General features: G+C 40.8%; 1 protein-coding gene across 1 annotated transcript in view; it reads right to left on the bottom strand.

Annotated features, from left to right (window-relative positions):
- Window positions 1-2,653: 2,653 nt before the first annotated feature.
- The window catches only part of LOC123501870, a 376,841-nt gene continuing 357,508 nt past the window's right edge, over window positions 2,654-21,986 (bottom strand). The window contains exons 21-30 of the mRNA XM_045250911.1: window positions 21,583-21,819; window positions 18,650-18,891; window positions 17,727-17,886; window positions 15,929-16,084; window positions 8,196-8,363; window positions 7,554-7,710; window positions 6,888-7,083; window positions 6,390-6,554; window positions 4,724-4,947; window positions 2,654-2,981 (exon numbers count right to left, since the gene is read on the bottom strand). Coding sequence (XP_045106846.1) covers window positions 2,804-2,981; window positions 4,724-4,947; window positions 6,390-6,554; window positions 6,888-7,083; window positions 7,554-7,710; window positions 8,196-8,363; window positions 15,929-16,084; window positions 17,727-17,886; window positions 18,650-18,891; window positions 21,583-21,819 — 1,883 coding nt within the window. The 3' untranslated portion in view covers window positions 2,654-2,803. The remainder of the gene's footprint in view (window positions 2,982-4,723; window positions 4,948-6,389; window positions 6,555-6,887; window positions 7,084-7,553; window positions 7,711-8,195; window positions 8,364-15,928; window positions 16,085-17,726; window positions 17,887-18,649; window positions 18,892-21,582; window positions 21,820-21,986) is intronic.

Genomic DNA, 21,986 nt, shown 5'->3' on the forward strand with positions numbered 1-21,986 from the left:
GATCAGAGCAGAAACTAATGAAGGAAAAAGAGGCACTACATAGTGGTGTACGTACCACCTAAGACAAATGCATGGTCAGTACAGGAATATGAAGAAATGATAAGTGATACAGGAACATGTCTGGAAGAAATGTTGGGTGGCTGTGAACGAACTATAATGATGGGAGATTTTAATTGTAAAGAGGTGTGTTGGGAGGACTGGTCAATGGAAGGATCAGAGACAACATGGGGAAATACACTATTGACACTGGCAATGGAAAATGTGTTAACTCAGTGGGTCAAAGAAGATACTAGGTTTGGAGGAGAGGGAGCATCGTCAAGACTGGACTTGGTCTTTAGTACAGAGCCAATGGTCATTGAGGAGATGAGGGTGGAGTGCCCTTTAGCAAAGAGTGATCATGCAGTTTTGGAGTTCAAGGTGATAGACGAAGAGAAATCTAGAAGAAATGAAGAATATAAAGTGGGAAGATGGAATTATGCCAAGACAGATTTTGGAAACCTAAAGAAATTCTTTCAAGAGACAAATTGGATGAAATTCAAGAGTGCTAAGGAGCAAATGAAAAGTGGAAGGAATTTATAAAAATATACAAAGAAGGTGAGAAAAATTTGTACCAATAAGACAACATAGAGAAGTTGGAAAGCAGGACTGGTTTAACGATAGATGTGAAAAGGCTAGAACAAGAAAAGAGGATGCATGGAAGAGGTGGAGAAGGAAAAGACGGATTAAGCAGTGGAAAGTTACAAAAGAGCAAGAAATGAATATGTGTTGATTAGAAGAGAAGAAAGAAAGAAACAAGAAAAGGATATAATTGATAAATGTAAAGACCAACCAAGGCTTTTTTACAGACATGTGAACAACAACATCAAAAATAGAGAAAGTATTGAAAGTTTAGAAGTAAATGGAGTATGCAGTGAAGATCCCAGGAAATGGCAGAGGCTATGAATGGATGCTTTCGGAAGGTATTCACAAAGGAGACTGCTTTTGACAAACCACTGGTAATGGAACAGAAAGGGATTATGAAGGAGTTTCAAGTAACGGTGGAGGAGATCAAGAACATGATGGGGAGTTTAGAAGTGAGAAAAGCTGTGGGACCTGATGGGGTATCAGGATGGATTTTAAGAGAATGCAGGAGCAATTGGCAGAAAAAGTTTGTGAAGTAATTGATGCCTCATTAAGGGAAGGTGTAGTGCCCCAAGACTGGAAAAGAGCTAACATTGTCCCAATCTATAAATCAGGTAACAAGAGAGACCCATTGAACTATAGACCAGTGTCACTTACAAGTGTGGTAGCTAAGATGTGTGAGAGGGTGGTGAAGACTAGATGGACAGACTTCTTGGAGAAAAATGACATACTTTGTGAGTGTCAATTTGGTTTTAGGAAAGGGCGTTCATGCACGACAAACCTGATATGTTACTATTCGAGGGTGATAGATGTAATACAGGAAAGAGATGGTTGGGCTGATGGAATATATCTGGATTTAAAAAAGGCCTTTGATAAGGTACCACACCAGAGACTGATCTGGAAACTTGAAATGGTAGGAGGAGTGCATGGCAGTTTACTAAAATGGATGGAAGACTTTTGGTAGGAAGAGAAATGAGAACAATAATTAAGGACAGACCATCAGAATGGGGATTGGTGGAGAGTGGAGTTCCACAGGGATCAGTGTTGGCACCAGTAATGTTCGCAGTCTACATAAATGACATGGTGGATGGGGTGTCCAGTTATGTGAGCCTATTTGCAGACGATGCAAAATTGTTACGAAAAGTGAGATGTGACAAAGATTGCGAACTACTCCAGGAAGACTTGGACAGAATATGGAAATGGAGCTGTACATGGCAAATGGAGTTCAACACGACAAAATGCAAGAAAATAGAGTTTGGCAAGAGTGAAAGAAGAATCAGGAGTATGTACAAGATAGGAAATGAAGACATAAAACCAGTCATGAAGAAAAAGACCTTGGGGTGACAATTACCAATGACCTATCGCCAGAGAGACATATAAACAAAATAATTGGAGAAGTATTGAACTTATTGAGGAACATAAGAGTGGCGTTCGTATATCTAGATGAAGAAATGATGAAGAAAATAATTACTGCAATGATAAGACCGAGGCTTGAATATGCAACAATACAGTGGGCTCCGAACTTAAAGAAACACATAAGGAAACTAGAGAAAGTACAGAGGGCTGCAACGAAAATGGTGCCTGACTTAAGAGATTTGACTTATGAAGACAGACTGAAAAGAATGCAACTTCCAACCCTGGAAAACAGAAGAGAAAGGGAGACCTGATAGCAATATACAGAGTGATGATTGGCATGGAAAAATGGATAGGGAAGATCTGTGTATGTGGAATGGAAGAATGTCGAGAGGGCATGGGAAAAACTAAAATGGCCACTTATAGGAGAGATGTGAAAAATATAGCTTCCTCATAGAAGGGTGGAAGCATGGAATAGTTTAGACGTGGAAGTGGTCAACGCAAGGAATATTCATGATTTTAAGAAAAAGCTGGACATTAATAGATATGGAGACGGGACAACACGAGCATAGCTCTTTTCCCGTATGTTACAATTAGGTAAATACAATTAGGTAAATACACACACACACACATGTACACACACACACAACGAGAAGCTCACCGCACTGCCGCTCTCCTCTGGTGAAGTAGGCGGTGGGCTGAGTCTTGTGTCCTGTCTCGTCCACACACCAACACTTGGGCTCCTCCAGCAAGCCGTCTATGGTGACTCCTGGTGTGTAGCACTGGGAGGGGATGAAGCGGCCATCCTCGTCACACTGAGCCACATATTTCAATGAGTTGCTCTCCTGAAGGTGTTGCTGTAGGAGTTGGCAGCGTGTGAGGGTTGGCTCCCCTTCCAGGTAGATGGTGACAGGCCCGGCACCGTGGGGGTCCTGAGTGTCCAGCGTCTCCCCCTCCTGACCCACCATGACCTCCTGTCCCTGCTGGTCCTTGCTGGTGCTAGAATCCTGAGGGTGCAGATGGTGAGGGTGAATGGCTGTATCATGTGTGACCATGTGGACAGATGGATAGAAAAAAGATAATTAGCAGAATTAATATTGGCTACACTAGCAGATGAATAATGTGTGGACAAGTAGATGGATGGATGAACTACAAATGTACCAATCAAAGATAGCATGTCCCTGAACAATAGTCCATCCCCTGCCAGTGACTGGTAACACAGCACAGGGGATCCTCGCAATTCAACGGGGTTAGAGCGGTCTTTCATCAGTCGAATCAGCGTTAATTCGAATCATGAAACAATTTTTCCCATAGGATACTTAAGAATTAGGGGGGATAGGGACCAATCTCCATCCTAGATCACTATAATCTTAAAAAAAACACTAACCTAGACTAAATCAGTACCTCATCTATATTTAACTTTTTTTTAATAAACACATTAGGGTGCTGTACAGTACATTTTTGAAATAAAAACACTTGCATGATGCAGTGGTCTCACGGTACTTGTCCCTGTTCTTCCAAATTATTGATACTGTTGATCTAAGGACACCCATTTGCAGTGTAACGACACTGTGAACTATACCTGCCTCACACTTTCTTATAAGCTCAAGCTTATCTTTGAAAGGCAGGAAGTTGTGCTTCTTAGGGCTGGGGAATGCCGGCTGGTGCAAGAGTGATGCAGATTAAGCGATGCACAGACCGCAAGGCTGCCACTCTAAATTTTCATTTCTCCCTACCACTCACGCGCATTTCCTTCTACTTTCACCTACCACTCGTGCACATTTTTCCCTATTTTCACCTACGCCAATCCCAAAATTTCTTTTTGTACATGCACATATTATTGTGTGAAAATGAACATATTTATACTTTTTGCAGTTTTATTCTTTTACTACAAAAGAAATAAAAAAAACCTTTCTAGTAGCGAAAAATTAACTTTTCTTCAGTATATTATCATGTCAGACTGGACGATGTACGTGGGAATAAGTGATCAACTCTCATTCTAATGGAGTGCCTCACCACATTGCACCATACTCCCACATGTTGCATCAGATATTATATATATATATATATATATATATATATATATATATATATATATATATATATATATATATATATATATATATATATATATATATATAATCCATATTTCATAAACTGTAATGGGTGTCCAGACAAATATTTAGTTTGAAAAAAAAAAAAAAAAAAAAATCCCTACATATTGTCAATAAACTCTCTAGTTTCCCTTACAAATTGCTATTTTCCCCATAGGCATCCCCTACCCCCTACATTAGGCTAAAATCACCTACTGTAGGGTATTTCCCCTATGAGTGGCAGTCTTGGCACAGGGTACCGTTGGTTTACACTTCCGCCTGGCGGGCTGACAGCGAATTTGGGCTGGTGGTGGATTTGACCGGGTGGGTGGCGCGCAAGATATGAATGTTGAATTGGCGAGTCAGTCAATCGAACCTTGAGGATTGGGTATTAATTAATTGAGTTCGAATTGGTGATAATTTGATCTGCAAACGGGCGAATCATGAGGATCCCCTGTATTGACACACTGCCAGCCTGTCCCCTGCCAGTGACTGGCAACACAGCACTGACACACTGCCAGCCCATCCCCTGCCAGTGACTGGCAACATGGTACTGACACACTGCCAGCCCATCCCCCACCGGTGACTGGCAACATGGCACTGACACACAGAAATGAGCCAAGGTTTCAGTGCACAAGTGGTCTGCTGTGCCTCACCTCCTCAAAGGTGAAGGTGAGGCGGGTCTTGGGTGGCTCGGTGGGGGTGAGGCAGGTGAGTGGCTGCTCCTGCTCATCAACGAAGGTGGCGGAGCAGGTGCAGGGGTCGGCGCGGCACAGGGCGCCTGGATGGCCATGGCAACTCTGGTTGTGGCATGCCCTGGACCGAGAGCACGGCACAGGCTCCATGCTGGCCGCTGACCAGTACGGACACAGCACCAGGTCTGTGGAGGCAAGGTGAGAGGTGGGTTGTGTGTGTTACTGGAGTACACAACAGGACTTCAGTTATGGAAAAAAAAGGTGTTCACATGAAGTTTGAGTGTTGATGTGTCTGTAGAATGGACAGTAGTGGAGGCAGAAGTGCACACTATGCTGATGGAAATGTGTGTAGATGAAGTATTCATGCAGACAAGAAAATATTGGATGGAAACAAAAAGCAACAGATGGACTGAAGTGTGGCAAAGCTGCTGGTATAGAATGTGCCTCTACACAGAATTAGAGGCTGGAAGGATGAAGCTAATGCTGTTCTACTGAACCCTCCCTAGTGGAGGATCTACAGTGTATATATAAACATTTCAAAATTGGGACTTTTTATCAGATCATCTATATATAGACGTTTGTTCTGATTTTACCGCACTAAGTTGTAGCACGGTCTTTATATAGACTATTCCTTACAAGTAACAAAATTCAAGAAATAATTCATTATTTGGCATCTCAAATACCCAAACACTTGCCAATGTGGCCTCTCAAGGCTGGTCACTACTTATGCTTTGTTAGTGATGGATGTGCCACACACATAAGCTAATATTGGAAATTTGTATTTTTTCCACTTTCTTCACTTTCTTTTAATATTAGTCTACCATGTCAAGGAGAAAAAAAACTCTACCACATGCTAGCAGTGTTGTGTAAAAATGAATAGGTACATAAATGTATATGTGAAAAATATGAAGAAAAGTGGAAGTAAATTAATTGTATCCAGGTCACAAATCTTAGATGTGACTACCTCCAAACATTCATATAAAAATATTGACATACATTATCATCAATCAAATACAAATAGCACCTATATATAGATTCAATTGTTTGTTAAGTTTTGTGGCAGAGTCTATAAATAGATGTCACTTGTTCAGTTTTGCAGCACAATCTATATATAGATTCAATTGTTTCAACAGTTCAGTTTTACGGCAGAGTTTATACATATGTGTCAATCTGGAATATCTATTTGCTGGGAAGCTATGTACAGACATATGAATGAAAGTCAAAAGAGTTTATATATAGACGATTTTTAATTTGGTAGTACACTCATCTGCCCTGCCACTGGGAAGGGGTTAATATACAATTTGCCTAGTTTTGAGAAGAAAGTTTTTTTCTAGTTGAACCATTAGCACTAAAATTGAAAAACACTGTGTTTTAGTGTGTATTTGTGTTGTTTTATTTGTGTTGCAATGTTTGGGAGACTGTGTTTGTTTAAGTATATTCTAGAGACTGTTCTTGTGGCTATATCTGTGGAACTGTGTTTGAGTGGCTATGCTGGAGAAAGCATCCAGGGACTGTATAACAGATCTATCTTGTCTGTGTCTGTCTACTTATCTGTTTATGTCTATCTGCCTATGATAAGAAGTTCTTTAGTATTGTCCCTATAGCCATCACTGGCAGTCTCACTCACCAGGGCAGCGCGCCTCACACTGACTCTTGCCCCTGAAATTGTTGCCGTTGCCGCCACAGCCGCTGTAGAGGAACGGTTCACACTTGCGGGTGTCTGTGTTGTAGTACCAGCGTGCCTCGCCTCCAGAGCACACACCGGCCTGCACTGGCTGGCTGCAGATATCTGCTAACAAAGGACAGGTCTTACTACTCATTTTCAATACCTCATCCATTATAAAAAATAAGAAAATGAAGTAAAGAATAAATAAAAATATAAAAATAAGGAAATAAATATAAATGACAATGAATAGATATGTGAATTAATAAAAACAGTAAAAGAAAAAAAAGATCATGATTCCTTGTTCCATGATAACCTATTACCCAGAACCTATTATCCAGAATGGATGTTAACTTAAGACAAAGGATATAACTGAAAAAATAAGTAAAATTTCACATTCACCAATAATGATTCCTTGTGCACCAACCATCATCATATTTATAATGATTACATGGCCCTCACCTGGACTCTGGCATTCCTGGCGGCATTCCTCCAGGGTACCAAAGTTGTTGTCGTTGCCCAGGCAGCCACCAAAGATGAACTCCTCACAGGTCTGGGAGGAAGTGTTGTAGAAGTAACGCTTGAACGAGGCACGGCACATGCCCTTGGCCAGCGGCTGGGAGCACCGGTCCTCACAGTGAACTTTCTCCCACTGGGGCTGCTTGGGAGAACACAGGCTCAGGTGAGAGTACACTTAAACAACATCATGAGAACACAACAGCGAGTGCAGGAAGCCGTCAGACCAACTCTTGGATGTTCCTGGATCAAACACCCCTACCTACTTCCACCTGTCCTCCTCACCTAAAGAACAGTGACCTTCTCTGTGCTGTGGCTGCTTGAGGAAACAGCAGCCACAGTATCAATACTTACTAAGGAAAATCTGTGAAATAACCTTAGCATATAAATTTTGAAACAGTGACTATTTCTGGACAAAACTATGCTGCTTTTTCAAATTGTGATGCACATACTGAAACTGATGAAGTGAATTGATTTAAATTGATTTAAACCTAACCAAGCCATCAGATGGAAACAAGCAAGGGTTGGTGTAAGAATCTACCAGACCTACACACGGCAATCTCAGTCTGAACTCAGCCTTGGGCCAGAGAGATGAAGCCGACCACCACCCACCTGTAGAAGGTTACACGACAGTTGTTGCAAGGATCAGCAACACACACAGCATCTGGGTGAGCCTGGCAGGAGGCGTGGAGGCACTCAGAGCGACATACACGCGGCCGCACCCCGTGAGGGCACACCAAACCCACCGACACCTGCTCCAGAAGCTGACCTGAGGAATACACAGAAACATGAGAACACAATGGAAGCTGTGAAAAGGATTAACATGAACGCAAGAATGCAAGGCTTGGTGCAGGAGGCCATCAAGCCTACACATGGCACTCCCTCTATGAAATAAGCATACCTATTTCCACACCATTCTACATCTGGAAATCTGTCTAATTTTCTTTTAAAGCTCTTAAAGACTGCACTAAAAACCTGATGACTGAGTCCATGCCATTCATCTGCAACTTCATCTGAGGACCAATTCCTTTCTATTTCTTTTTAAAATAAAAGGAAAAAGAAAAAGAAAAGCTCTTCTTTGAAAAAATAATAAAAGGAATTGATTATTGTCCAGAAGAGCCAAACAAAATCAAAGAAAAGAAACAAAGACATACTTGTCCAACAAAAAGAAATGATGGAGGGTAGAGAAAATAATAAAGAAAAAAAAAAAATAAATAAATGAAATAGACGGAGGTAATGAATCACTGCAATCACCATTATTGCCGCAGCGGACGTGGCCCCGAGTGAGAGTCTCGTGCACAGGGCGGCCCCGGGCATCCACACACCAGGACAGGCCCCCGGCATGCTGCTCTCGTGCGTATGAACCATCACTCTCACACGCTGGAGGTTGCACTGCCATGCCCTGAGCAGATGCTGGTGTCTCTGTGGGGAGGAGCCAGATGTACTTTACGAGGTGAGGTGACAAGAAGACAAACAATACCTGATAATGTTTCCTTGCTTTCAACTCCATTTTTTTGTAGTTGGATACTTCTAACAAGGAAAGCTTTTAGCTATATCCTTAGAAAACATTCATGGGATTCCGAGAACACACACACACACATACAAAAGCATGTGCACGCTCTGGTGGAGAGTGGACATGGAATAGCTGATCTCCTGTATATACAAACCAGCAACCACCGAATATAGTTAGAAATGTGTTGAAAGGGAATAGGGCTGTGTGTCAGTGACGGTCCTGTCTCCATATAATAAAAAAAAAAAAGGGATTTTAAAGTGGTAAACATCCATAAAATTATGGCTATGGCTTCGCTTTGAATGTCAGAGAGGAGGTGCGGGGATCACCTTTTCAGAGTTTTAGTGATGATACAAACAAGGAACTGCACATAAAAATGCTGCTTAGAAAAATGAACCTAATGGAAAGTAGTCTAAGTGACCTTATAGAAAGAGTGATTAACTTAGAAAAGAGACAACATGATCTGGAAGAGAAAAGTAAAGTGCTGAAAAACCAGTGTGCTGAGTTAAAAGAAAAGATAAAAGAAAATAGAGACTTAGTAATGAAACAGGAAAATACAGTGATAGAAATGAAGGTGAAAATCTAGAAGAAAGAGAAGAAAAAGTTAGTTTTAGTCATGGAAACACAAAAGAAAAGGTAGACCTAACTCAAGAGCTAGTGAAGGTAATGAAACAAAAGGAATCAATGGTACAGAATACAGTAAAGAAGAAAAGTATAGTTATTCTTGGCTAAAACAAAAAAAGAAACCTGTATAATCAAAGGACATAGAACAAAAAAAAAAAAAAAAGGCAGCAGAGGATGTTGTAAGAAGTGTTCAAGAAGGTGAGGACTGGGCAAGCAAAATTTTAGGAAGTACACAGACAGGGAAAACATACAGAGGGAGGAAGAAAACCACTGAAAGTTAAGTTTAAAGCACAAACAACAGCAGCTGATGTGATATCATATGCATGGAGACTTAACAAGACAGAACAATACAAGAAAATTTGGATAAAATTGGACATGAATAAGGAAGAGAGAAATAAAATAAACAAACTTATAAATGAGGCAAAGGAAAAAAAAACGAGAACAGATTGGAGGAAGAGAAGAACTTCTACTGCAAGATCAAGGATGAGAGGCTGAGAAAGAGGATGCAAGATAAGAGGCTGAATTAATGAATGTGTGCTTTCAATTGGTATTCACTGAAGAAAATAAGTTTGAAGGAGCAAGAACATGTCACAAGGACAAGATAATGATGGAGATTCATGTGGATGTCAAAGAAATCAAGAAAATCATGAAAGCATGATGGGGTGTCAAATTGAATATTGAGAGAATGTAGTGAACAGCTGACAGATATTACATAACATCATAGTACATTCTTTTAAGGAAGAAAAAGTCCCTCTAGATTGGCAAAAAGGGCCAATATTGTACCAATTCTCAATGGAGGTAATAAAGAAGAACCATTGAATTAGAGACCAGTGTCCCTAACAAAAGTGGCTGCAAATATAGCTGAAAGAATTGCTAAAGACAAGTGGATAGAACAGCTAGAAGAGTCATATACATTGACTGGACAACAATTTGGTTTCAGAGGTAGAAGATCTTGTGACACAAACTTATTGAGTTTCTACAGTAGAGCAATAGATATAATTCAGGAGAGGGACGGATGGGCAGACTGTGTCTAGTTGGACCTAAAAAAAAGGCAATTGATAAAGTACTGCATCAGAGATTGTTATGGAAAATTAAAAATATAGGTGGTTTAACAAGGAAAAGTACTGGATTGGATAATAGACTTCTTAAAAGACAGAGAAATGGGAACAGTGATAATGGGTGAAGAATCATAATGGTATTGAGTTATAAGTGAAGTTCCACAGGGAACAGTCCTGGCCACAGCAATGTTCATAGTGTATATTATTCATATGGTACAAAAGGTGGAGTTATATAAGTTTATTTGGAGATGATGCAAAATTATAGAAACGAGTGGAAAATGGCATGGATTGTGAAATGTTCCAGAAAGACTTGAATAAGATACATGAATGGAACAAGAACTGGGAAATGGGTTTTAATGTAAAAAAGTGTAAAGTGATGGAACTAGGGAAAAATAAAAGAAGACAGACAAGATCTTACAATATGGGAGGAGTAGAAATTCAGAAAACCAAGGAAGAAAAGACCTGAATGGGTATTACAATAAATGATAATTTATCACCGGAAAAATGTAAACAATATAGTTGGGAAACATGTGAGTTACTAAGAAAAATGAAATGAGCATTTATCTACATAGATGAAGAGATGAAAAAATTAATAGAATACATGATCTGACCTAAATTAGAATATGCTGCACTTATGTGATCACCACATAATAAAAAAAAAATATAAGGAAAATAGAAAGGATTCAAAGTGTCACAACCAAATTGGTTCAAAGTTTGAGAGATCTAACCTAAGAAGACAGATTAAAGAGATTAAACCTTCCAACATTGCAACAGAGGAGAGAAAGAGGAAGACCTAATTGCTCTATACAGGACATTGAAGGGGATGGACCAAGTTGACAAAGAAGACATTGGTGTGGGAGTCAAGAGATACAAGAGGACACAGCATGAAACTGAAAAAGACCGCATGTAGCAGAGACATTAAGAAATATAGTCTCCCAAAAAGAAGCATAGATATAAGGAACTATTTAGATGAAACAGTATAGTTCATGAATCTAAAGCTAATGGATGACAGTATGGAGACAGGACAGCATGAGTATAGCTCTTTTCATATAACGCACAAGATAAATAGATAAACACACACACACACACACACACACACACACACACACACACACACACACACACACACACCGCATAGTGTAGTGGTTAGCACGCTCGACTCACAATCGAGAGGGCCAGGTTCGAGTCCTTGGAAGCGGCGAGGCAAATGGGCAAGCCTCTTAATGTGTGGCCCCTGTTCACCTAGCTTCACCTAGCAGTAAATAGGTACGGGATGTAATTCGAGGGGTTGTAGCCTTGGTGTCCCAGTGTGTGTGGAGTGTGTGTTGTGGTCTCAGTCCTACCCGAAGATCGGTCTATGAGCTCTGAGCTCGCTCTGTAATGGGGAAGACTGGCTGGGTGACCAGGAGGCGACCAAGGTGAATTACACACACACACACACACACACACACACACGGCCCGGTAGCTCAGTGGTTAGAGTGCTGGCTTCACAAGCCAGATGACCGGGGTTCGATTCCCCGGCCGGGTGGAGATATTTGGGTGTGTCTCCTTTCACATGTAGCCCCTGTTCACCTAGCAGTGAGTAGGTACGGGATGTAAATTGAGGAGTTGTGATCTTGTTGTCCCGGTGTGTGGTGTGTGCCTGGTCTCAGACCTATCCCAAGATCGGAAATAATGAGCTCTGAGCTCGTTCCGTAGGGTAACGTCTGGCTGTCTCGTCAGAGACTGCAGCAGATCAAACAGTGAATTACACACACACACACACACACACACGGGACATCGTCGATGGCGGATGTGGTCGCTGAGCTCCAGAGCAATCATCTCTAATTCTACAGTTACCATTGCCTAAGAGTAACCAAGGTGGGAAAGGAGCTGGTAATGTTTGTCCCGTCTCCATATAGTCATGTTAACTGTTGATTAGCAAAATAATGTCCAGGGAAGGTAAATATAAACTGTAGCCTGCGTTTGAGCCATCAGCTGGTTTGTTTACATCTGCGCAACATGGCGGCCGTGAACTCGAAAGATGAATCAGACTTCACAGGATTTCAAGGAATAATGGAGAAGAGCGCTTATGTGAAGAAAATTCTGGAGTTGGAAGGTAAAATTGAAAAACTGTTTGAAAAGTATGGGGCCTGGAAACGAGTTATGACAATGTAATGAAAGAGTGTGCCGATATGAAGAAGGAAAATGAAGCACTGAAAGAGGAAGTTAAGCTAATTAAAGTGAATTGCGAAAAATGTGGAGAATCTCTAGGAAAAGTGATGGAGAAGCAGGCTGAATGGAAAAAAGTCAGGAAGTGGAAAGAAAGGAGGTAAATTACAAAGTTGCAAGTCTGGAAAAGGAAATCAAAGAGTCTGGGAGAAAACTTTGGGCCTTGCTGAAATTATAGATCAACAGATCATAGAAGAGAAGATTGCTGAGAAAGTGGTGAAGGTTATTAAGTCAAATGAGACATTGGTGAGGGAAACTGTAGACAAAAAGAGATGTGTGGTGATATTTGGTGTGGAGGAGGATAAGACACCGAGTAAAATGGAGAGAGAAAAACATAAAAAGGTGATAAATAATATCATTAATGTGGTGCAGGAGGAGGAAAAGACCTAGTACAAGAAATAGAGGACTTCCATAGAATTGGAAAGTTCACAAGAGAAGGTATGAGGCCAATAAGAATCAAACTTAAGTCACAAAAGGATGTAGATGAATTGGTGGAGAAGTCATGGAGGCTAGCCCAGCAGGAAACAACAAGGAAGATTTGGTTGAGAAGAGATCTCGGTGAAAAGGAAAGAGAAATGTTAAATGAGTTGAGAAAGGAGGCTTTGAAAAAAAATGAAGAGAGGACAGAAGAGGAGAAGAAAGAGTTTTTCTGGAAGGAATTTATAAAAATATACAAAGAAGGTGAGAAAAAATTTGTACCAATAAGACAACATAGAGAAGTTGGAAAGCAGGACTGGTTTAACGATAGATGTGAAAAGGCTAGAACAAGAAAAGAGGATGCATGGAAGAGGTGGAGAAGGAAAAGACGGATTAAGCAGTGGGAAAGTTACAAAAGAGCAAGAAATGAATATGTGTTGATTAGAAGAGAAGAAAGAAAGAAACAAGAAAAGGATATAATTGATAAATGTAAAGACCAACCAAGGCTTTTTTACAGACATGTGAACAACAACATCAAAAATAGAGAAAGTATTGAAAGTTTAGAAGTAAATGGAGTATGCAGTGAAGATCCCAGGAAATGGCAGAGGCTATGAATGGATGCTTTCGGAAGGTATTCACAAAGGAGACTGCTTTTGACAAACCACTGGTAATGGAACAGAAAGGGATTATGAAGGAGTTTCAAGTAACTGTGGAGGAGATCAAGAATATGATGGGGAGTTTAGAAGTGAGAAAAGCTGTGGGACCTGATGGGGTATCAGGATGGATTTTAAGAGAATGCAGGGAGCAACTGGCAGAAAAAGTTTGTGAAGTAATTGATGCCTCATTAAGGGAAGGTGTAGTGCCCCAAGACTGGAAAAGAGCTAACATTGTCCCAATCTATAAATCAGGTAACAAGAGAGACCCATTGAACTATAGACCAGTGTCACTTACAAGTGTGGTAGCTAAGATGTGTGAGAGGGTGGTGAAGAATAGATGGACAGACTTCTTGGAGAAAATGACATACTTTGTGAGTGTCAATTTGGTTTTAGAAAAGGGCGTTCATGCACGACAAACCTGATATGTTACTATTCGAGGGTGATAGATGTAATACAGGAAAGAGATGGTTGGGCTGATGGAATATATCTGGATTTAAAAAAGGCCTTTGATAAGGTACCACACCGGAGACTGATCTGGAAACTTGAAATGGTAGGAGGAGTGCATGGCAGTTTACTAAAATGGATGGAAGACTTTTGGTAGGAAGAGAAATGAGAACAATAATTAAGGACAGACCATCAGAATGGGGCTTGGTGGAGAGTGGAGTTCCACAGGGATCAGTGTTGGCACCAGTAATGTTCGCGGTCTACATAAATGACATGGTGGATGGGGTGTCCAGTTATGTGAGCCTATTTGCAGACGATGCAAAATTGTTAAGAAAAGTGAGATGTGACAAAGATTGCGAACTACTCCAGGAAGACTTGGACAGAATATGGAAATGGAGCTGTACATGGCAAATGGAGTTCAACACGACAAAATGCAAGAAAATAGAGTTTGGCAAGAGTGAAAGAAGAATCAGGAGTATGTACAAGATAGGAAATGAAGACATAAAACCAGTCATGAAGAAAAAGACCTTGGGGTGACAATTACCAATGACCTATCGCCAGAGAGACATATAAACAAAATAATTGGAGAAGTATTGAACTTATTGAGGAACATAAGAGTGGCGTTCGTATATTTAGATGAAGAAATGATGAAGAAAATAATTACTGCAATGATAAGACCGAGGCTTGAATATGCAACAATACAGTGGGCTCCGAACTTAAAGAAACACATAAGGAAACTAGAGAAAGTACAGAGGGCTGCAACAAAATGGTGCCTGACTTAAGAGATTTGACTTATGAAGACAGACTGAAAAGAATGCAACTTCCGACCCTGGAAAACAGAAGAGAAAGGGGAGACCTGATAGCAATATACAGAGTGATGATTGGCATGGAAAAATGGATAGGGAAGATCTGTGTATGTGGAATGAAAGAATGTCGAGAGGGCATGGGAAAAACTAAAATGGCCACTTATAGGAGAGATGTGAAAAATATAGCTTCCTCATAGAAGGGTGGAAGCATGGAATAGTTTAGACGTGGAAGTGGTCAACGCAAGGAATATTCATGATTTTAAGAAAAGCTGGACATTAATAGATATGGAGACGGGACAACACGAGCATAGCTCTTTTCCCGTATGTTACAATTAGGTAAATACAATTAGGTAAATACACACACACACACACACACACACACACACACACACACACACACACATGTAGCCCCTGTTCACCTAGCAGTGAGTAGGTACGGGATGTAAATTGAGGAGTTGTGACCTTGTTGTCCCGGTGTGTGGTGTGTGCCTGGTCTCAGACCTATCCCAAGATCGGAAATAATGAGCTCTGAGCTCGTTCCGTAGGGTAACGGTTGGCTGTCTCGTCAGAGACTGCAGCAGATCAAGAGTGAATTACATCGAACACACACACACACGACACACCACGTAGTGGGCAAGCCTCTTAATGTGTGGCCCTGTTCACCTAGCAGTAAATAGGTAAGCCTCTTAATGGGATGTAACTCGAGGGGTTGTGACCTCGCTTTCCCGGTGTGTGGAGTGTGTTGTTTTCTCAGTCCTACCCGAAGATCGGTCTATGAGCTCTGAGCTCGCTCTGTAATGGGGAAGACTGGCTGGGTGACCAGCAGGCAACCGAGGTGAATTACACACACACGATGGTGCCAGAAATAAAGGACCTCTTCTATGAAGATAGACTAAAGGAAATGAAACTACCAAATTTGAAGGATAGACAGGAGAGAGATCTAATAACGATGTACAAGTTAGTGAACAGCGTGGAAAAAATAGGTAGACAAGACCTGTTATCACTGATTGAAGATGGAGATAGATGGACAAGAGGACACTCAAAGATCATGAAAAGTCAATGTTTGAGAAACATTAAAAAGTTTAGTTTTCCACATAGGACAATGGACATCTGGAACAGCCTGAATGATGCAACTTTAACAGCAGAAAGTGTGCACAAATTTAGGGAAAAGTTGTATAAAATTAGATATGGAGACAGATCACTATGAGGCCTGCTCTAACCCTTTAACATACAACTAGGTAAACTAGGTACACACACTCACCCTGAGGCTCAACACACACGGAGCCACATCCATTGAAGCAACATTTCTTAGAGCCGTCGCACTGAGTGTCATACATGCACTGCTGGCTGGGCACACAGGTCAGCAAGGAGGCATCACTGGGGGGGCTGGGACACGTGCCTGGCTTTGGGACCAGATCTGACCAGGGAGAGGCACGCCATGCAACACTGTACTACCACCAACTCACACTACCCCCTATTCAAAATGCGAATGGTTTAAAATATTAAGTATTCAAAATGCCAGCTATTAAAAAATGCTTGCGTTTGTGTGTAGAAGAAATGAAGGATACAAAAAATCTTATGAGTCCATGTACTAAAAAAAATTTATAATGTGAATACAATCCCAATGATAAAAAAAGATAGGTAACTAACATGCTCTAAAATGACTTTGATCTTAGTGGCAAAAAATGTGAAAGATACTAAGGCTATACATTCAAACCTCCCCTATCACGCCTAATTGGTGCATCTATCACTGCACGATAGCTGAAATCTTTATAGGCAAAGTGAAGAACCTAAGGTAATAATTCAAATTGACACTAGAACCTTCAAGCTGTCATTTTTTATCACTTTTTGCCCTGTTCTTATACAATATAATAGTATAACAAAATTAACAAATAATACAGCATGAAAAAACTTAATCAAGAATAATAATAACAAAATACATTTCAAAGCATTCTTTGGCATATTAGACAGCATACAGAACATGTGAGTATATAAGACGCACACCCATTTCAGCAAGTTAAATTCAGGGAAAAAAAGTCTTTAGTGTATTTAAGCAAATACTAGTGAAAGCCATCTAGCAGCAAATTACACAAGCAGAAAATATTTATATTTCCTTGTGCTCCTTAGTTGGTCTTCTTGCTATCGCCAGACACCCATAATTTTTTTCTTGCTGTTGCTGTATTGCTATGTTCCATAGCATAACCTATCACTTGTAGTTTGCAGGAGATTGTGTAGCTCAATCTTTTACCTTTTACTGCCATAACAGTGAGGGTGTTGATGTGTTTTGTTATGATCATAAACTTGCTGTTACTCCTCTCTGCCTAATGGTATCGAGTCAGAGTGATGATCAGCTGACATTTATAAACATACATCACAGCTTCACAGGTTAGATTGCTTTCATTTTTATAATTAATTTTAAAACTCATGATACTGATAATGATAACACCAGCAATAAAATAATGACACATGCAGTTAGAGTAGGTAAAAGTACAGTACGTATTGGAAAAATGTATGACCTATATGCTGTCAAATACAGTGTGAATGATTAGGAGATAGGATGGATGGATAGATGGGGGGAAATATGTGAATAACTATTTCTCAATAAAAGTACACAGAGACACTCAACTATCATGGTATGTCATGATCCATTAGTTTTTGAATGATGGGCGTGTGATAGCAGTAATTTTGTATGTGATGTAGACATATATACAGTTTTTGAAGTATGTGTGATAGCAATAAAATGCAACTGTGAAAGGCACAATAGCAGAGGGTTAAGTGTACTTTGATGCTGTTAGAAATATAAAAAAATTGTACAAAATACAGGAACAAAAAGGAGGAAGTAAAAGAACCACACTCCCTCTCCACACACACAAGCAAGCTGCCATACAAAGAGAGGTTAGAGAGCCTGGATTTGGCGAGTTGAACAAAAGATAAGTTGCAATGTGAAGGAGTAATTAGTTCCCAGTCTTCTCATTTAGCTTAACCAAACCATTTCATTTTCCATCATATTTTTTTGGTCTTCCCCAGCTAAGTACAAGCAGGTAAGTACACATGCATACCTTCAGTGGGGACAGCCTCAAATGTGTCGTCAAGGGTAAGGCGGGGCGGGTACTGGCCAGAGAAGGGGAGGTGAGGGGCAGCTGTGTGCTCCGTCAGGTGTCCAGCCAGGTCCTCAGGATCTACCAGTGTCGCCTCTACCAAGGGAGAGCTCTGCAACACCTGAGGAGTGGTGAATTGTGAGATAATGGATAAGGTGATGAGCCGCGGATCGGGCAGACGTCCACGCGGAAGTTCGAATCCCACCACATACTGCTTTGAAGCTATGCCATTTGTCGAGTAGTTTAAAGTTACCTACATGTCACTATGATACCTAGGTTCTAGGTGGTTACACCAAAGGTGAATATGGGTGGTGATATGGGCCCTAATATGGGTACCACTATAAATAAAATTGCCTGCACCACTAATGGGTGGAAGCTGAACAGCGCTTCCCACATATACTCTTCAAGTATGCCTACAGGCGCTATAGACCATAACGTTAAAAAAAAAGTCACTCTGGTAAATGCTGGTAAACTATGGAACTCCCTTGCCTGCCTCTGTATTTCGGTATACCTGTACTTTGACTTGAACTCTTCAAGAAAGGCATTTTCAAGACATTTATATTCTTATTTTTAAATTCTTAAGGCTTTCATTGCTCTGAGCCAAAACTTTTATTATAAAGAATAAAATAAAAATAAGTAGGGAGCTTTGTTTAGCTCACCTTGGTTGGGACTGTTGGCCTGGTATACACATGGATAGATAAATAGTATTTTCTCTAATCTTTGTTTATGGGATAGAGCTGTAAAACTTAATATACCTATACACATTTCTCCTAAAGTACATACTCATTAGAAAACACAAGAACTGGCAGCACCACTGAGTCACAAAGATATTAGAGAGAGAGAGAGAGAGAGAGAGAGAGAGAGAGAGAGAGAGAAGTATTCACCTGATGGTCTGTGCTGCGAGCCTCCCTGTGGTGTTCTTTCGCCTCCTCCACCACATCCCCAGACACTGTCAGCACTCCGGGCATCTCCAGCTCCAGCGTGCGAGCCTGGCGGAAGCTGCTGGATGAGGAGGAGGACGCTGCCTCCTCCTCAATGGGCTGTGAGTGGTATACATCCACATTTCTGAAGAGATCCACGTCATAGTGAACTTGTGTGGAGCGAGAGGCAGGGAAGGTGTGGCCAGCTGGGAAGAGAGAGATGGAGTGAGCTGACATAAGAACACCCACAAGCATGTCTAAAAATAAAAGTTAGTGCATGAAGCCATCAGATCTTCACATAGCAGTCCCTGTGTGAAACAAGCCTACTGCTACCTACTTGTAATTCCCATTTTCATCCATAAATTTGTCTAATCTTCTTTTATAGCTTCCTAATGATTCACTACTAAAAACATATTGACTGAGTCTATTCTAGCTATTTCTCTGTCACTTTATTTGAAAACCAATTCCTTCCTGTCTTTTTGAAATCTAACTTTATGAAGCATGAATCCATTATTTCTTACTCTATCCTGATTACTGATCCTGAGAATTTTGCTCATGTCACCCTAGTGATATGCCCCATATCACTTAACGATCTCTATATCAGATGATGACCACTTAATTCATTCTGTGGTGTGGGACAGAGCAGCTGCTTATCTTTTGTACTTTTCTTAGGTTGAAAGACGAACATAGAATGAATATGGAATAAACTACCATAAATGCCCAACTTTTCAGCATAAGGGAAGTGACCTCCTCCACGTTAAGGAAAAACACTCCTCTGATATAAAACGGAGGAGCTAAAGAAGGAATGAGGTAAATATCTCGTCCTTTTGGCTTTTGGGAAGAACGTAATATCCTCCATATTATGCATTGGAACTTAACTTGAACATACAGACTCACTTGACAAGGAGAGAAAAGGGCATATGATGGCAGGAGAATCTAGGATGTGGTGTAATTAATCTTATTTTCATCTGATACCTCCTTACGGTAATAAATACACTCGACCCTCGTTTTCCCGGACTTAATGGTGTAGGCACTGATCCGGATAATGAAAACGTCAGATAACACAAATGGGCCCTTCGTTTGCCATGTGGTCTCTTATCTCCTCAGACATTTTTGAGGAACTGCGAAATTATGTTTATTTTGGTTTCCCTGATGAACTAAACAAAATTAATATAAATTAATCTAACACTAAAACTAAACTAACAGTACCGTATGTTGCGGCTTATAAGGCGATCTCTATAATTTGACTGAAAATGTTGTACTATCGGTTTACCTTGCAAATAAGTCAACCCCCTTAACTATTACTTAGCCTAGTCCAATGTCGCCCTGTGGCACTAGGTAATGGATTGTAAATTAAGTTTTATCTACAGTAAAAAAAATAAAACAAATCAAACAGGTAGAAAACACCACCAACTTCAAGCATTTTAACATACACAAGGTGCGAGTTTTAATTTTTTTTTTCTGTACTCGCCTGTTTCACCACTATATATCTGATGAATATTTATTTTTAAAACTCTCGTGGTAAAAATCTAACCACCTACAGTCCTGCTACTCATGGGGACTGCACTTACTCCCAAAAGGAATATGATCAAGGGTGATGTGAATATTTTATAGGCATGGGACTCAGGGAGGACAGATAACACTTATGGCTCTCTTCCTCCACCATGTTGTGCAGAGGACTGACACTCTGTACTAAGTACAAACAACACTTTACCTACACAAATACCGTAGTTTATTGCTATAGAATATTTTGTTGATACAAAAGTTAAAAACATAATCGTTTCATAACGGTACAATCATGGTTGATTGCTGAGTGCTGCCACTAGTGACAAGCATTCTCCTTGCACATCTGTTTAAACGCATAATTTTAAATGTAATTTTATGTTTTTAAATATTTTAAATTATTTTAGGTATCATGTCTTAAGCTTTTGTATCAATAAAATATTCTATAGTAATAAACTAGAGTGTTTGTGTAGGTAGGTTATTGTTCCTACTTATTACAGAGTGTCACTCCCCTGCATAACATGGTGGAAGAAGAGGCCATCTCTCTGACCTAGAAGTCCTATCAGGAGCTTGAAGGTATTTAATGCAGCATCTTTTCACTACTTACATTTTACCTTGGTGCACCTTTACCACTTTTACTTCACGATGCACGCTCCACTTACAATCGAGAGGGCCGGGTTCGAGTCCCGGTAAGCGGCGAGGCAAATGTGCAAGCCTCTTAATGTGTGGCCCCTGTTCACCTAGCAGTAAAATAGGTACGGGATGTAACTCGAGGGGTTGTGGCCTCGCTTTCCCGGTGTGTGTTGTGTGTTGCTGTGGTTTCAGTCCTACCCGAAGATCGGCCTATGAGCTCTGAGCTCGCTCCGTAATGGGGAAGACTGGCTGGGTGACCAGCAGGCGACCGAGGTGAATTACACAGTATTTAGCAGAATATTGTAGCAGCTTATCTTTTGATTTACTAATGTCTGAAAGAGTTTGCTTGGCCACTAAATACTCCTCACAAACATTCGCGACTTTAGCTCCTTTCTTTTACGACACAGCTAGGGCCACTCACGCCTAACACTCTTGAAAGACATAGTTAAGAGTTCTAAGATACAGAAAAATGCACAAACTTGCTCACTGCTACTGAACAATACACATTGTTCTCTAGTGTTGGCTGGACTTGTTTACAACCGCTTGGCACAGCGGCGTCGCCATTTAACGGCCATTTCTAGAAGTGTGCTAGACGCACATTGTTTGAATTTATTTTTGGGCCGTCTGGAGTCAAATTATTAAATTATCATCGGGACACGTACTGTCCGGATTAACCGAAAACCGGATAAACGAAGTCCGGATAAACGAGGGTCAAATGTATATGAATTTAAATTTGAAGTGACTTGAACACACAGACTCACTTGGTAGAGAGGAGGAGGGCCGTGTGAAGGCGGGAGAGTTGAGGACGCGCTGCAGTTCCCTCTGACACTCACTGAGTCCCACCTCACAGTTAACGGGGGAGTTGAAGTCGTCCACAAATTGCACGGAGCAGCCGCCGCAGGGGTTGACTCGGCAGATGGCGTGAGGGTGCGAGAAGCAGACCTGCCCCTCGCACAGCTGCTTATCACACACGTGCACTGTCTGGCCAGGCTCGCAGACTGGAGCAGAAAGAGGAAGGAGAGGAGGAAAGAAGGGAAGTTAGGTAGGTAGTTGGGGTGTTGCAATAAGTAATGATGTAGTGTTTGGATGATCTATTTGGGTTTAAAGTTTTTTTTTCGTGTGTGTGTGTGTGTCAGCAACCGACACTCACACAAGCAAAAGCACT

The sequence above is a fragment of the Portunus trituberculatus genome, chromosome 10, assembly GCF_017591435.1.
Source record: "Portunus trituberculatus isolate SZX2019 chromosome 10, ASM1759143v1, whole genome shotgun sequence".
NCBI lineage: Eukaryota > Metazoa > Arthropoda > Malacostraca > Decapoda > Portunidae > Portunus > Portunus trituberculatus.